Consider the following 18,093-nt stretch of genomic DNA (forward strand, 5'->3'; position numbering starts at 1 on the left):
ACACTTATCATGCCTCAGAGGCCTCTGGGGTTTCTACAAAAATAAAATTGCAATTCATAAATGCTGAAAGCACTAGACAAGTTTTGCTATTCAGGCTGTAAAACAACTTCAACTTTCATAGATAAAAAGTATAATGAAATATAGACCTACAATAGCAAGAAAAGTGTTTCTGAAAGAGAGAAATTTGTTAATATCGAATACAAAATTGTAGCATCAGGGAGTCTTTTCTAAAAGTATTGTTTGGAGAGTAACCTTATAAGGAAGCGTAACTGCGATGATAAACAGTAGAGACAAGAAGAGGACAGACGTTTCTGAAGTGTGGCATTACAGAAGAATGCTGAACATGAGATGGGTAGATCCAGTAGCTACTGGAGAGGTACTGTATTGAATCTACAAGAAAGGAATTTTGTGGCACAATACGACTAAAGGAACAGATACATTGATAGGGCGTGTCCAGAGGTGCTGGGAATTACTTCAAGGCTTCTAACTATAAGTGACTCATTTAGATCTAACTGCATGCTTCGCAGTGTATTTACTAGACATAGTCTCTCATTTCAATATCTGTTTAGTGTATAATTCTACTGTTTTTAGGAAGGATTGGGACTGTAATTGCTGCGTTTGGAAGTGATCAGAGTTGGTGACCCTTCATTCACAACTTGAGGCAGTGCTGTCTTTGGTCACACAGCTTGAGGCTGTTGCCAGCAAGTATCACTGGGAGGGGGAGGGGGGGGGGGGGGGCTGGGAGTGGGAATCCATGGGATGTCCAACACATCACACGTCACCTGATCAATCCACTACTGTGCCCATCCTGCTTACTGTACACACTTGGTTTGATCCTTCACCTGTGGTTGAGCACGAAGTCATCTCTATCTGTGGCAGGTAGTGAAAGACTTTCTGGGGTAACGATCAAAAGGCCTCCCCATTTTGTCTGACAAACAGTTTTCAGATGCTATCTTCGACTAATAAAAATGCTGAGACAGGTACAGTCACTTGCCCTGTTTCAGAAAAAGGCTCTCAGCCTGCAAAATCTGGAAAGTCACAGATGATGGGGTTACGGGTAGCTCAAAGCTGCAGTCTTAGGTGCTTAATGGGGCCCCTTACAGATATGGCTCCTAAGGAGGGGGTGGAAAGTCAGTATGCACTCTGTGTGGATCCCAGGGAAGTGATTCTAGATGTGGAAGGCTTCCTTCTAGATGGCATGAGGAACACAGCATGTAGTCAGCTGCAGGCTGGTACTAACGATGTGTGTCACTTTGGATCAGAAGGGATTATCTCTGGTTTCCAGTGCCTTTCTGAAATGGTAAAGACTTCCAGTCTTTCTTGTGAGATGAAGACAGAGCTAACAATTTGTAGTATCGTCGACAGGGGAGGCTGCAGACCTTTGGTACAGAGCTGAGTGCAGAGTTGGAATTACAGGCTCAGAAAGCTCTGTGATGTGCAAGCTGGAAATTCCTTGACTTGCATCATAAGGTGGTGGAATTCCAGGTTCTGTTTAATAGGTCAAAGATCCAGTAAACACAGGAGGCAGCTACACGAATAGTGGAGAAAATGTTGGTTACATGATAAATAACACAAATCTAAAGGCTGTAATTTCAACCAAGTACTTCAGAATTACAATTTTCAATAACTTAAATTGGAACAACCACATCGATAATGTTGTAGTCAAAGCAAAACAAAGACTGCCATTTACTGGCAGAACACTTATAAAATCTAACACGTCTGCTAAGGACACTGCTTATACTACACTTGTCTGCCCTGTTCTCGAGGACTGCCATGTAGTGTGGCATCTGCATCAGACGGGAGTGGCGGAGAACATTGAAAAAGTTCAAAGACGGGCAACTCGTTTCATGTCATCGCGAAATAGTGAAGACAGTGTTTTGGACATGATATATGTGAATTGTGGTGGCAATCATTAAATATAAATTTTTTCATTGTAGCGAGATTTTTTCATGAAATTTCAATCACCATCTTTATCCTCTGAATGCAAAAGTATTATGTTTTTGCCCACCTACACTGGCCCAAATAATCATTGTAATAAAATATGACAGGGCTTCACAACATACGTGCTCGCGGAGCAAGCTGTGAGCAGCAAGGCGCAAGCACGGAGCAGCGCGAGCGCGCTACCCCCACTACCGGACCAGAGCGGAGAGTGGGAGAGTCACGTGGGGCACACAACAGCTGCCGCCAGTCAATGTAAATCCGCGGCCACCTGCAGGGTTATCACTCACGAATTATTACTGCGACAAATGAAACAAATAAAGGAGAATGTACACGTGCCACATAATTTTATTAGCTTAGTGTATGCCTCTACATTCGCATTAATTTGTGAACTGTTACACAATAAAAGGTGTCACTGAAGTGTGGGATTCTCGGTTATCTTGTACTTTTTGCTCTTTACAATTGCGTCTATATTCGGAGTAATTGTTTTTGTGCATTTTAGGCATAGTGAGCAGTTTAAATTTCGATCAGACAATGCATTTCTCAGGCGCGTCTTGTTACATTTCATTGCAGAGAACAGTTGTTCACAAACATACGTGGAACCGATCATTGATATTATTGTAGCCGCCAGTTTGTGCAAACGAGGAAATCTATCCTGAGGGAAGTGTCTGTAAAATTACAAAATGTTTTTCTTGTTCCGAAATTTGTCTCTGGATTCTCTGTCACACTGCAGGTCAATAATTTCTTGCTGCAGCTCAGGACGAATCTCTTAAATATTCGCTGAATATGGAGAGAACAGATCAAAATCACTGTCTAGTGCCGTCAGATCTTGAAAGCGCTGATCAACTAAACTATGTGAATAATGTTCACAGTCTTTTTGAACATCTTGCATGGATGATAATTTAGGAAAATGAGCTAGGTTTCCTGTTTCCAGCTCACTCACCCAAAGTGTCAATTTCATTTTAAAAGCTCATATTCGATCTATGAAATGAGTAATTAGCAGATATTTACCTTGTAGTAAAATGTTCAAAGCATTCAGATGGCTAGTTAAATCTGCTAAGAACGCGAGATCACATTCAAACGTGCGCACGCATTTCCCCTCCCTCCCTACTCCGCGACCTTGCACCTGCTCGCAAGCACGTGCCTGAGCAGACGCGAGTACTCGCGCTCAAAACCAGCCAGTTGTTAAGCCCTGAAATATGAGAAACTAGACCGCATGCTCATTGGGGGGGAGGGGGGGGGGGTGTTAGCAAAAGTGTTCAAGAGGATGTAGACTTCAGTATGTCTGCACAGTTGAGGCAGTTTGCACAAGATTGACTAGCATGGAGAGCTGCATGAAACCAGTATTTGGACTGATGGACTGAGTATCATAATAAAAACACCAACTACGAAAGAGTAAGGGCACTAGGAAATCAGTCTACACATTCCAGTCTATGAAGACGACGCTACACAGTTTGCAGTTATCTCTTCTACATGTGAGGTTCACTCATGTTCCTCCAAGAAAACATATTTTTTGGGTGTTGTTCTCTAAGTAGTGCTGCTGCTGCTGTTGCTATAGAGAAGATGCAGAATTCAGCAGAACCGAATTTTGAAAATTTCCGATATGCAGTAAAAGTGCAAATCTTTTTGTGTTGTAATTTCCTGTAAATGAGTAACTGTGTGTAAAAAAACTAATTTAATAATTACTGAAAGGGACAAAAATGTGCAAGTAGTCCAGTGAGCAGTGTCATTGATATTTGGATAACATTTATTATATGTTCCAGTTCTTGTTTTGCATTTTCTTCTTTTGTATGAAATACTCCTTTTGACAATTTGTGGTAGAAGCAGTTATCAGCAGAAATCCTCACAGCACAAAATGTATTGCACACTGCTACCACACTACATGGAGTGCCACGGGACATCTCCGAGAGCTTCGTTCCAATGTATTTCCACGGACACTGAAGAAAATAGTTACATAAATACTGACAGTAGTAACTGAAAGCTGTTAATAATGACAACAAAGACAATTGGCACAGGTCTTATAATTACAGAGAAAAGTAATGTCACCAACTTATTTGTAACTGCCTGCTATCTATGCAATGTGTCAGTTGTTAGAAGAACTGCAATGAATAAGTTTCAGTATTCAGTAATGCAGTTAATGTGAAACAGAAAACTCTATGGTATACATTTTAAAGGAAATAAACATGATTTATGTTTTTTTCAGACACATTTCACTATAATGTACTAAATCACATTCACTAGCCAAAAATACATAACACGCTTTCACATAATTGCACCATGTTGAAGTTGCAAAAAGTTGTGGCTTGGTAATTTCTTGTTCCATATATGATGCATTACATAAAGTATGTGAGATCTAGAACAACACAACATACACCATGTACAGCATCACACATATTTGAGATCTAGAACACAACATACACCATGTATAGAATCACACACTAAGTTGTGATTATATCCTATAATCCTACTTGCAGACAAAGGCTCCACCACAGTTGTTTTGAACCGCAAGGATTACCTGGAGGAAGGACTCCATCAGCTGTCAGATACTTCCACCTACAAACCTTGCCACAGTGACCCCATTCCAGAAATCCAGCAGGATCTCCAGTCACTACTCAAATCCTAGGCTCATCCCAGAACCTCTCCCCAGAGTCCATCTCTCTTGCAGAACTAGCAAGGTTTGCAGGAGAGCTTCTGTAAAGTTTGAAAGGTAGGAGACAAGGTACTGGCAGAAGTAAAGCTGTGAGGACGGGGTGTGAATCGTGCTTGGGTAGCTCAGTTGGTAGAGCTCTTGCCCACGAAAGGCAAAGGTCCCGAGTTCGAGTCTCGGTCCGGCACACAGTTTTAATCTGTCAGGAAGTTTCAGAATCTCTACTCTCGTAGACCAACACCTTCAACCTATTACCCAGAACCTACCCCCCTACATAAAAGATACCAACTATTTCCTCCACCAACTCTCCACAGTTCCTGGCCCTTTACCACATGGTGCCCTGCTCGTCACTATTGATGCCACCTCCCTGTACACTAATATTCCTAATGCCCATGGCCTTACTGCTACTGAACACTACCTTTCCAGATGCCCTATGGTTCCAAACCAACAACCTCCTTCCTGGTCGCCATGACCAACTATATCTTCAGAGCTTTGGGCAACCACATGGCACCGTCATATGCCAACCTATTCATGGGCCATCTAGAGCCATCCTTCCTAAAAGCCCCGAATCCTAAACCCCTCACCTGGTTCAGATTCATTGATGACATCTTTGCTATCTGGATTGAAGGTGAGGACACCCTATCCACATTCCTCCAGAACCTCAACAACTTCTCCCCCATTTGCTACACCTGGTCCTACACAACCAAACAAGCCACCTTCCTAGATGTTGACATCAACCTCTGTCCATTTGAAACCTACTAACCACTAGCAATACCTCCACTTCGACAGTTTACACCCGTTCCATACCAAGAAGCCCGTTCCATACAGGCTAGCCACCCATGGTCGTTTCATCTGCAGTGACGAGCAGTCCATCTCAAAATATACTGAGGGTCTCACTGAAGCCTTCACTGACCGTAATTATCTTCCCAACCTTTTACAAAAACAAATCTCCCAGGCCTTATCTTTCCAGTCTCCCACCAACTCCCAAAGTCTCACAGTCTGCCCACAGAGGAGCATTCCCCTCTTAACTCAGTACCACCCGAAACTGGAGTAACTGAATTACATTCTCCACCAGGGTTTTGATTACCTCTCGTCGTGCCCTGAAATGAGAAACGTCCTGAGCACTATCCTTCCCACCCCTCCTACAGTGGTATTCCGCTGTCCACGCAAACTACACAATATACTCATCCATCCTTACACAACCCCTGCTGCCAATCCGTTACCTCATGGCTCATACCCCTGTAATAGACCTGGATGCAAGACCTGTCCCATACATCCTCCTACTACCACCTACTCCAGTCCAGTCACTAACATCACCTATCCCATCAAAGGCAGGGCTACCTGTGAAACCAGTAATGTGATTTACAAGCTAAGCTGCAACCACTGTGCTGCATTCTGTGTAGGCATGTCAACCAACAAGCTGCCTGTCCGGATGAATAGCCACTGACAAACTGTGGGCAAGAAACAAGTGAACCACCCAGTTGCTGAACATGCTGCCAAAAACGATATCCCTCATCTCGATGACTGCTTCACAGCCTGTGTCGTATGGATCCTTCCCACCAACACCAACTTTTCTGAATTGCGCAGGTGGGAACTTTCCCTGCAATACATCCAACATTCCCGTAACCCTCCAGGCCTCAACCTTCGTTAGTCACTGTCCCCACCCATCCAGCCCCCTCCCTGTTCCCATTCCAGCACTACACAGCTGTCATTTCACCACCACACCCAGTCTTTTAGTTTCTTTTTATTTCTCTCCTTTCCGCTACATACACCCCCCCCCCCCTCCCCACCTTCTTTCCTGCCCTCCATCTAAACTGCAGCACTTCACTTCCACCCCCACCATACTATCACTATCACTATCACTATCACTATCCCTCCCCCTCCCGCACCAGCCTCCTCCTCACCCGAACCCAGTCACCACTCCCAACATGCACTGGTGCTGCTGTTCGCACTGCGGTTTCAGTTGTCTGATACTGCAGATGAGTCTGCAAGCTGCGCTTGCACGCGCGCTCTCCTCTGAGAGAGAGAGAGAGAGAGAGAGAGAGAGAGAGAGAGAGAGAGAGAGAGAGTGTGTGTGTGTGTGTGTGTGTGTGTGTGTGTGTGTGTGTTGCTGACTTTAAAGGCCTTAATGGTCAAAAGATATAATTGTGTGAATCTTTTTGTTGTGCCTATCGCGACTCAGCACCTCCGCTATATGGTGAGTAGCAACTTTTCTTCTCTGATATTGTTACAGGCAGTATTAACGAAGTTTTGATTATCATCTAAAAAAAGTTCAGCTACGTGATTAATTTTTTTATTGTCTATAGCCCTGGTAAACAATGAAACCTCATGTGTAGGAGAACTCAAGAGGAAACAAACCAAAATACTGTAGTCCACTAATAAAGTGGAGATGGGTCGTGAAAATACGTTCTGACTCTTCTAGAGGCGTGCTACAGTTCTGAGGCACAGGGGTTTCAGTGTTTAGCAGGACGGCCAGCATGTACCATAAAAATTTAAACACGGAATTTTATTTTTTGGAATGAAACTTTATGTCTACCCCACATATGTAAGCTGAAGTGTGGCATTTAGGTGAAAATGTGTGTGTATTTGAGGTAACTGAAGATGCTCTAATAAATCGAGGTGAAATATGTCTGGCAAAACACACCATTTATTCAGTTGCACACAGACATAATATTAAAAATCATTAATACAATATTCGTAGCAAATCAGGAACATCAGATCGACAACATTTATAAATGTTACTCTCTCTCCTGGTGCGAGGACAACAAAACAGAGAAAGACTGCTGCTTACCCGAATGTATGTTGCAGGCTGTCATGGCATAGACTCCTTCGTGGCCAAAACCACCATCATCCTGAGGAACTGACCCGCCACTCGAGCAACCCTCCCCACATCTCCGACGTACTCTGCAATGACAAAATAACAACAAAAAGGTCAGAACAAGTATAGGTGTGCAGGTGGGGGCAAACAATATCTTCTTCTGGCGAACTTTCCGCATCCCCCAGGCGACCACGACAGTGTGACAAATATATACATTTAGCGTACACTGCTTTAGGTGAAACTGGAAGATGCACATCTTTGTGGGGAGTGAGTTATCAATAAAATGTCGAAACTTTTAAAATTACAAAAAATTCCCAAACACACACACATAATGGCACTCAGTTATTATTGCAATCAAGAAAATGCTGTCTTGAAACAATATAATTACATGAGAAATGCAACAAAATGGAGATAAACTTCGATGTCACTAAGAACCTGCATAATGTATTTTGCTGTCTCCGAACAATCACAGAAATTACTTCCTTCAGGGATGTAATTCACAACTGACTAGTTGATTTAAAAGAGGGGAGGGGAAAAAACTGCTAGGTCATCGGTCCCTCGTTCCGATTAAAATAAGACCACAAAAGTGGGAGTAAAACAATTAAGACATACAAGAAACAGCTGGAAGAAAGGGAAAAACCACAAGAACGACAGAAGTGCAACAAACACTAAAATGGACAAAATTGGACAAGAAAACCACAGAGACACACAAGAAACAGGTAGAAGAGATTAAAACGAGAAAGCAGATTACCATTGCTGGCTGACCGTGACTATAAAAAGGAGAAGCCAGCCGCTCTGCAACACATTAAAACCTCCACCCTAAAAGCACTAGGGTGAAGGACACAGAGGGACAAAGGACATACGCTAAAACTTATATCAAATGATAAAACCCACCATCATGAATAAAACGTAAAACCGAATCAGCTGATGAGGTGTTGTCAGATAAAATGGTGCAAGAGGTAGCCACGGGTCGCCAGGACGCTGATTAACGGACTCATCCTAAAGGCTCCCGTCACTAGGCAAATGGTACAGTGGTGCACTGTGTCGAGGAAACACAACGCTGAGGGTGCCACTGAACCATAAACCAGACACCCATAGTCAAGGCAGGACTGAACAAGGACTCTGTAGAGCTGCAGCAGCATAGAGCAATCTGCACCCCAGTCAGTGTTGCTCAGGCAGCGGAGGGCATTGAGCTGCTGCCAGCACTTCCGCTTAAGCTGACAAAGGTGAGGAAGTCAAGTCAATTAGGTGTCGGAAACCTGTCCTAAGAATCGATACGTCTCCACTACAGTGAGTGGATCATAATTAAGGTAAAGTTCTGGTTCCAGACGAACAGTATGACGCCAACAGAAGTGCATAACACATGACTTTGCGGCTGAATACTGGAAGCTGTGGGCTAGAGCCCATGACAGCACCTTGTGGATGGCTCCCTGTAGGCGACGCTCAGCAACACCAGTACTGGAGCAGCAGTACGAAATGCAGAAGTCGTCTACATACAGAGAAGGTGAGATGGATGGTCCTACAGCTGCCGGTAAGCCATTAATGGCCACTAAAAATAGAGATACACTCAATACAGAGCCCTGTGGGACCCCATTTTGGCACGCAGCTTGTCATCAGACTGCAAAAGAAGGTCCCTATAGAATCTAATACTCTGGACCATATTTAAGCTCTTATGGGGTGTGATGGTAACAGAAACATCCCCCAGCTTGTCACAAACGAGTAATGCCTGTGACTGGGCAGAGGATGCTGTTTTTATCAAGACTGACCCTGACCATATTGTAGACAAGCCCTCCAGCTCCCCAAACTTTTCGTCTAAATGCTCTACAAAAAACTTAGGCTTCATCGACACAAAGGAGTCCCCTCAACTCTCGTACATATGAGGTACCGGGGCAAATAAGGATCGCTGCCATCCTTAGCCTGGCATTCCTCCCATGGTGTGGCAATGGAGGGGAATGATTTAGGATCGTACTTCCTTGCATTGTACTGAGACTTGAAACACTTAGAGACTGCTGGTGTTTGATCACCAGCACATGATGACGTGGTACACTTCATCCACCCTGATGCCACCCACTCTGACCAGGGCCCGTCCCCATGGGCACCACCCAGCCGCAGCAAAGGCCACCTGGCAGGAGGCCACGGCCGGGAGTCCTGATGCCCCAGGGTGATGGGCATCTACTCCTTGGCATTGGCATATGTGGGGAGTTAATGGCACAGGCATCAGCAGAGCGATTCCTGTGTAGTCAGGGGGCTACAACCAACAGGATACATGATGGCCCCACCACAACAGACTGGCTACCATGCTGGATATGAGGTGCAAAGAAGTCCATCCTCATCCTCAGCACAGAAAACGACACTGCCTAGTGGATGGAGGAAAACTCACTCAGGAATGTGTCCTCGTCCAAGAGATGGAGAATGAGCAGAACTGCAAAGCCATGATGAAAAATGATGCTGAAGGTCTCAGTGCACTATGGGCACGATGCACCATGTAAGGCGCCCTTCCCCAATTGGCTCGCTCTTCAGGATAATTTAGAAGAATGGAGGTCAAACCCTACAGGGGACCATCACATAAAGGCCGAAACGTGTAAGACTCCTTTTAGTTGCCTGTTACGATAGGCAGGAATAGCTCAGGCCTATTCTAACCCCTGGGCCCACAGGGGGTAATTCACAACTGAAACTTTGATATGAGTAAACAGTATCCTTGTAAAGAAGCATTATTTGCAACCTTAATTTATGCAGAGAATGGATTGCACATAGCCACATTCTATATACAGATATGCGGTATCAGTGTTTTGAGCACAGCATCAAAATCTGGTAGTAACGTTTGATTGCAAGTTCGCTGAGGTTACATGTGGACATTACTACGCTTCTGCGTTCATCCAATGCATTATGCCACTTTTGTTTCTGTATGTATGACTAGTGCACAAGAAAAGAACCATATTATGAACATACACTACAAAGGTTGACATACCAAAACCATACACCAATGGGAGTTTTCAGTGGAAAATATGAAGACAAATGTAAAAGCAGTAACACTATTAAAAATAGACTCAGATTTCCTTGACATCTGTCAGCAATGTATCAATAATTTTAAATGTCATCATCTTGCTTTCTGCCATTACAGTTTTTTTTATGATAGCAATTTTGGCATTAAGCTATTTTCAAGGAACTAAAAAACATAGTACAATGTAATGAGAACAATTTACATGGGATTAACCGTAGGTACAACCAATTTTGTAGTTCTTATTACATTGTACAATGTTTTTTGATGCTTGAAAATGCCTTAATGCTAAAATTGCAACTGTAAAATAAAATTCAAGCAGCTGAAAGCAATATGACGACATTTAAAATATTTATAGAAGCTGTAGACCCATATTCAATAAAGTAATGTATTAATACTTTCAAAACCATTATGGAAATGTCTCAGGCTTAATAACAAATGAGACTGATGGTGGCAATCTCATCTGGACTTGGGAGCACTTTTTGATGTAATGTAAAGCAATTTCGATAAATGAATAAGAGGATAATCAAATTTGTTGTGAAATACTGAGCACTGACAGATGATCGAGGGAAAAACTATGCTCCCACAACCCCCTCAATATAGGTTGGCGATGTGTATTAGCAAAGCAACTGCTGCTAAGTAGCTCACAATGATAAAGTTGCCAAAATTTGGAGGTCACATACGTGGTTCTAACTTTGCTATAAACATTTACAAGAATTTTATTATCCCATGCTCGTCTCATATTACTTTTTTGTCACCCAGAGATGGAGGAGATATCATATTAAATAGTAATGCATTAATAATAATAATAATAATAATAATAATAATAATGCACACACATACAACACTGCCTATGTTTAGTACTTTGCTAGCTTATCTAACAGAGATTTTTAATCCAGTCTAACATCTTGCTACAATAAAATTATAAAGCATAGGACAACAGCTGAGTTTTGAGAAGCCAGAAATGAAGTGATCCATATTCTCAATGAGTGATCTCTCTCACTTGTCACCTAACAGAAATTGAGAAAATTATTGAGTGACATAATTTTTTCTTTTTAGACATTAATTGTTTCACAAAATCTGTATGTCTAACATAATATGCTGGTTTTAGGCTCTAGGTTACATTCAAGTTATCAGTACATACAGATAAATCAGAAAAATGAATTTACAGTCTAGCATCTGTATACAAGTGAATCAGTTGCCAGCTCATATTCAGAAATCAGTTCAGCAGTAAACAATGCTTTTCAGTACTTATGTTAGAGAGGCAGTGCTCAGATAATAAAGACACACGTTGTCACTTGCTCATTTTATACAGGCTGTGGACCTGAGCTCTGCATCTATATTCTGCAAGTCACCATATGGTGTTTGGTGGAGGGTATGTCGTATACTACTGTCACTTCTCTCCCTTTCTTGTTCCAGCCACGAATGGTTTGCAAGAAGTCTTGTTGTGGCCATAGGGGGTGTTCGTCTAGGTTAGTGTATGGTTGTTTGTGTACTTTTGTTGGAAAAAGAGCTAGTGCTCAAAACCTAGAGCAAATGCTATTTTCTGTTACATGTTTCTGTGGTCCACGCATCAAACCACTATAGGTGAGTGGTTTCCTTTCCCTTGTTTTACGTGTTGGTCTGACACATACTTCTAGAAATTTACTGGACATGATTGCTTCCAGTGATTATTCTGCAGTCTTATAATCGTGCAATAAAGGGTCATCTGCCTATTTATGCACAACAGTTCTCAGAAATTACTAAAAACTCAGAAAACAATTAAGTGCCAAATTCTGGCAAACTATGTTGTGGTTTGGCACAACAGCGAGCTGTGTTTTACCACTACATCTTCCGTGTTGCACGTAACAGATGTTTCACAAGACTTTTATGGAATATACAAGTCACTACCACATAAAAAAATGGAAACTCTGGGTAAGAATATGAACAATCTAAAAAAAGACAGGTTTCTACTTACTGTAAAGAAGACAAGTTACAGATAGGCATAATTAAAAGACACTTACATAAAGCTTTCAGCCACAGCCTTCATCAGCAAAAGAGAAACACACACCATACATACACACAAGCAAGCACACCTCGTGCACAAGGCCACCTCCTCCAGCACCACAGGCCTGAGATGCTGGAGTGTGTGCATGAGGTGTGCTTGATTGTGTGTATTAATGGTAGGTGTTTCTCTTTTGCTGATGAAGGCTGTGGCCAAAAGCTTTATGCAAGTGTCTTTTAATTGTATCTGTATGCAACTTAACATGTCTTCTTCACAGTAAGTAGCAATCAGTCTTTTCCTACATTGTTGATATTCCATCACTACATAGCTTTTACATATATAGGCGAGTGGAAGAAAGATACAAGAAATAGTCAGTTTCGTATTTTGAAACTGATGATAAAAGCTTGCATGACAAACTGACCTCGTGCAGGACTGTACAGGGAATGTCAAGAGGTGCAATGCCTCACACTATACTTATCGCCTTAATCATTAAATTAATATTTGAGAAACACTAAAAGAAATACCTCCTCCACAGTCTAATGACAGCACGTTTCATGCCTCCCAGGCTGAGTGGTCCACCAATAACGCTGCACAACTGTTCATTCGTATCGGCATACGAAGTTGTCAGTGGTGAAACGTAAATGGGGTAGCCGATCGGTTGGTCACACGATGAATTGATGATATTTCTTAGTGCCTATAAAAGAAGGGTAGTGTTTCAGTACATTAAGATAATGAACTTCCACACAAATTTTAGCTATCAGAATAAGATAACATGATAAAACTGAAGAGTGTAACGCTGAATAGTCATTAATGCAGAAATCATTCTACCATCATAATGCTTGATGGAAATAAAGAGAATTGTGCAGTAAATGTATGACAAGAAGTAACATGCTACTGCTGCCATAATAACAACTTTTTGGGTGGACAGTTGGTTGTGATGGAACTGAAGTCATGCTATTGGCATGTTCAGTAACCACACACGTACAAATGAAAACACTGTTTTTCCCGAAATCAAAATGTATTATTGTATTATACAGTACTGATTGTCAAAAAGTTTATGTATGTGGATGTAAATAAGAAGTTAATTTATTCAAATTAAAATACGAAAAAAATAATTTTTCTTATTACACAGGGGCCACAATAACACCCTGGAATACATAATTAGTTGTTTACTTTGTACAAAGATAAAACATATTAAGAAAGTAATATGTAGATGTGGGTAAGTGTCAAAGCCTAAAACCAGTAAAGTGAATTTTATACTAAGTTGTAACAGTGCTCATTATAAATAGAAAAGCTGAACAATTTGTTATGTGAACAAAGTTGTGCAGAATCTACAATCTTATGAAGTTAATTGTGCTGATTTTACAATTAGGAAACTTATTGTACGGAATATTCTAAAACTATGTACCAGTGTCCAGGTGATCGGGACACAGTCTGGGAACTGTTTTCTGAGACTGTTACTGTTTGCCTTTGATTTTGTGGAGATTAATCTGATGAGCAGATTGTATCTTTTTGACTAGCAAATTTCACAGATAAAGGGAAATTAGAATATGAAGTGTCGATTTTATTAATTGGATCAACATATTCTGCCACTAAGGTAAGTATCAACAAGGAATTGCAATTTGGTAATTTAACATTATTGTCACTATCACTGACACATGATGGTGGAATATAGATAGCAAACTCTAATAACGCACCAGCTTACTGTACTGACATTATATTATTACTTTCCATCATCACCACCCCCATCATCTTCATCTTCACAGTGAGTACAATGTACACTTCTGTTTTCCAGATGAAACAACAGAGTTCACAGGGCTGCACACATATATTTACAGTTTGACGAACATTCAGGCACCTTAATGCACCTCAACTGGCTCATTAAATAACCCAGTTTTAATTCACAGAAAATATTTGGAAATATCTAGAACATCTGGTGAAACACAGCATTCGACAAACTTGCAGTACTATAGCTCTCAATGGGATTTACTCATCGATAAGTCACTTTAGCTGGACATGGCATACCTGAAGAAATCACAGAATATCTTCTTTGACAAACTGACACCACTGTCGAGGCTGGAAGTGGTGTTAGACAGTCTGGGCCTGAAGTCTCCTACGGTGACTTGCTATCTTTGACCTCCTACTCTCTCTGAACCCTTTCCCCCCTTCACTTTCCTCTCCCATCTGCTCAAACTGGCATCCGAGTCACCTGCCCCTTTTTTCCAAGCTTTCCCAACGTAGCCCATTTCTCCCCCTCAGGAATGAACAAACAGTTCCAACAGCTAGTTTCTTCTACACTCAAATACGTATAATGGCAGTATTTTTAATTTCGCCTTCAGAAAGTAAAAGACTGGTCAGCCACTCTGTCGCCTTGTAAGTTAACAGTTTTTTCGGGTGAATGGAAGAGAATTGAGGCTAAGGAGGGTGAGTGCACACCTGCTTGGCATTCTGTATGGAGCCACGCTCGGGGTTGCGGTTGCGGAGGTAGACCAGCTCCTGCTGCTGGCCCGCCCAGAGGCCGCGCACGCACTCGCGGTTCACCTTTATCACACGGAAGCTCAGGTACCTTTTGTTTAGCATTATCACTTTGTACTCATCTGTGCCATCATCCAACACGTGCCTGAAAGAGAAAGGCAACATAAAGAGGAACACTTCATGAGAGAAAATCCAGCTACACACTAGCCACTTATATATGCTACCTACATGTATATTTACAAAAACTGTTGTATGTATGTACAGACATACATGCCACATCTTCTTCTAAGCCTGAAGAGTGATTTCAAACTTGGTACACACATCACTTACTATTCGCAAAGAAGCAGTAAAGGGCTAAGAAAGATCTACCTCCAACAGGGGTATGAGTGTAGGTGGATGATGGGTGACATAGAAGCATTAGTTCAAGAATGCCCAGATCAATTTCAACCAAATTTTGTATATACATGACTTATTATTTATATAAAAATTACTAGGCTGGTAATATTAGCCTACTATACTATATACAATGGCTGCTAAAACATGTCACTTCAAGGTCACTCCACAAGCAACATGACTGGAAATAAATGAGGAACGCGAGGCACTCTCTCTTTTGAACCAATTCCAGAGCAGCAACAAAAATCAGTTCCAGCCTCGACACTGCCACACTGCCAGCTTCTACATAAACACTGTGTGTTAATGTGCAACTACAGTTTCTGTTCATTAAAGAATGTCATCAAAATAACACCAATCAATAAGTGACAATCTGTTCCATCATCGAGTGCCATTAAATAATTAAGCTTTGGAATTGCTACGAAAGACGTATGTGTTTTATGAACAAGAAAAGGAATTCGTTTGTGTTCGTGGATATGAATTGATCCCTGCTGATACAGTTTTAAAGTACCTCGAAAACTCTATGACTCAGTCAGAGAACTGTCATGAGAAAAAGGAATGCTACTTCAATATTTGCAAGGTATTGAAGTAAACTGTATGGAACAAAGCCCCTGTCAAGAAAAAAAGTATAGTTTTAAGCATTCCTGGAAAGGGGGTGGGTGCAGGGGCGGCTTGGGAAGGGGGGGGGGGGGGTGGCTTGGGACGGGGGGGTTGGCTTGGGACGGGGGTGTGGCAGGGAAGGGCAGCAGCCTCGTCCACTTACAGATCTTGATTTGTTCCAAAGCTATGGAATTCATTGGCACATTTACAGACATTATAGCAGGAAAGAATATCCCCACAATAGCAAAGTTGCTAATTTCCAACTGTCACTTAAAAAGTTCAAGTTATTGCAGCTCATAGCACTTTCTTACATAAAATTGTAGAAAAGGATATACATTCAAGTACATGGTTAGTTGAATCCTGGGTTATGCTAGAGAAGCAGTTGATAAATGGAGGACAGATGATACTCTGAACAGCAGTCATCAACAGCTAATAGGAAGAGGAGCAAAATTAACAGCAGCCCATGCAATTTCTTCAAACTGTTTCATGCATAAAGCAATTTTAATTTCTCAATTGAGAAAAACCTTTCACTACCGCGAGGATATGGACCACCCACAATTTCTGCAGTGGTTTAAAGATGTGTTGCTACGGTTTAGTATTTTGACAGTGTTTGTAATGGATAATGCACCTTACCATTCTACGATATCGGACAAAGATCCAACAACTATAGTGCGATACATGAACAATGGCAGATTGTGCATGTTGAGGCACAGATGAGGATTGCATTGTTGACAATTCCAAGTAACAGTTGCGGTACACGCATATGCGTGCTCTCTGCTTAAAGAAAGTGTAATCCTGCAAATTATGTCCGTCCCTTGTTATGCAGAATGTACCATCAGCAAGAAATAGAATAAAAATTCGCTATGATCATGTTTAATACTCACATCAGCTGTGGAATACAGAGCAGAGTGCTCAGAACACTACTGAAAGCCAACTGGCTGTCGGAGAATGTGTGACGTAGGTGCACAGAATAAGCTTAAACTTGACTGCCATCGTTCGTGACTCTAACTACAGCGATTGCAAAGAAACTATGTGGAGTGGTTGCAGCAACAAACATTGCTGCGGACGTGAGCATGACAAAGCTGCTGTTATATTGAGTTGTAAAACAAAATAAGCCTCTGACACCTACATACGTTGTAGATTAAATTGCAAGGGAACAGGGTCATATGGTAATTAGGCTACCACCTCATCACTGCTGTTTTAATCCAACTGAATCGGTCTGGAGTGTTTTGGAGGCTTACACTCGAAATAATAACATTTGTTTTACAATAACAAAAGTGGAAAGGCTGCTACGTCAAGATATTGCTATTGTAGACACCACATCATGGAGGAAGAAAGTAGACCATGGCGGTCAGCTTATTAGAGAAGCGCAGACTGTGGGTGGAATTATAAATGAGAATGAACAGGTAATGATCCCTCTCGCTGAAGGCAGTTTTGGTGCCGATTCCGAAGGTGGTGAAGGAGAACTGGACGGAATTGTGCCACTGACATCGTAAACTGGCTAGGGTAAATGTACCCAGATTAATTATTTCTCTCTGCAACCAAGTAGGCTATGCACCTTTCACTTTATTTCATTCTAGGATCGTGGATAGTGTGTTCTATAATACACTTAAATTCAGATTATTATAAGATGTTTTACATGCAGCTACTGCTGTAAAAATGTAGAATGATTTCTCATAGACACTGTCATGATCTTGAATTATACTATCAACACTTTTCTCTGCAGTTGTCCTCTCCATTTTCGAAAAACATTCTTTGTTGTACTTACAATTCAATGGCTTATATACACGATTGTAGCCTACCTTTACAAAACATAATTCGGAGCAATCAGCCATGGGCATATGCGGTGGTAGCTATTGCAACCTTGCAATCGATGTACAGCCAACTACACATGAGCTGTCAAGTGACACGTTACTGCGGCCTGCGTATAGTTGGGTGGGGGTGAGAAACCGTGACATGTAAATATACCGAACAGCTAACTGATATCAGTATCAAAGTCACAGTTTTCACAGTCTTCTCTGGTAGGGGAGTGGGGTTGAAATGGCAGTGACATATCAGCATATCTCTGACATGTAGGGGGCATTCAAATCATGCAAAGCAGAATGTCCAGTGTGTGGTTTGAATGCAAATTCTGTACAGAAGAAGAAACTATAGTCATATTAAAGAACAAAGAGCGGACAAATGAATTGTAAGTAAGTAAAGGCTAACAGTGATGAGACGGAAGGGAACTGAATCAGCAGCTT

At 41.7% G+C, this 18,093-nt stretch overlaps 1 protein-coding gene across 1 annotated transcript in view; it reads right to left on the reverse strand.

The window, feature by feature from the left end:
• LOC124716700 (pecanex-like protein 1) overlaps positions 1-18,093 on the reverse strand; it is a 296,058-nt gene that overhangs the window by 19,661 nt on the left and 258,304 nt on the right. The window contains exons 30-32 of the mRNA XM_047243242.1: positions 14,822-15,005; positions 12,910-13,079; positions 7,377-7,489 (exon numbers count right to left, since the gene is read on the reverse strand). Of these exons, the coding sequence (XP_047099198.1) occupies positions 7,377-7,489; positions 12,910-13,079; positions 14,822-15,005 (467 nt within the window). The remainder of the gene's footprint in view (positions 1-7,376; positions 7,490-12,909; positions 13,080-14,821; positions 15,006-18,093) is intronic.

The sequence above is a fragment of the Schistocerca piceifrons genome, chromosome 9 (genome assembly GCF_021461385.2).
Source record: "Schistocerca piceifrons isolate TAMUIC-IGC-003096 chromosome 9, iqSchPice1.1, whole genome shotgun sequence".
Classification (NCBI taxonomy): domain Eukaryota; kingdom Metazoa; phylum Arthropoda; class Insecta; order Orthoptera; family Acrididae; genus Schistocerca; species Schistocerca piceifrons.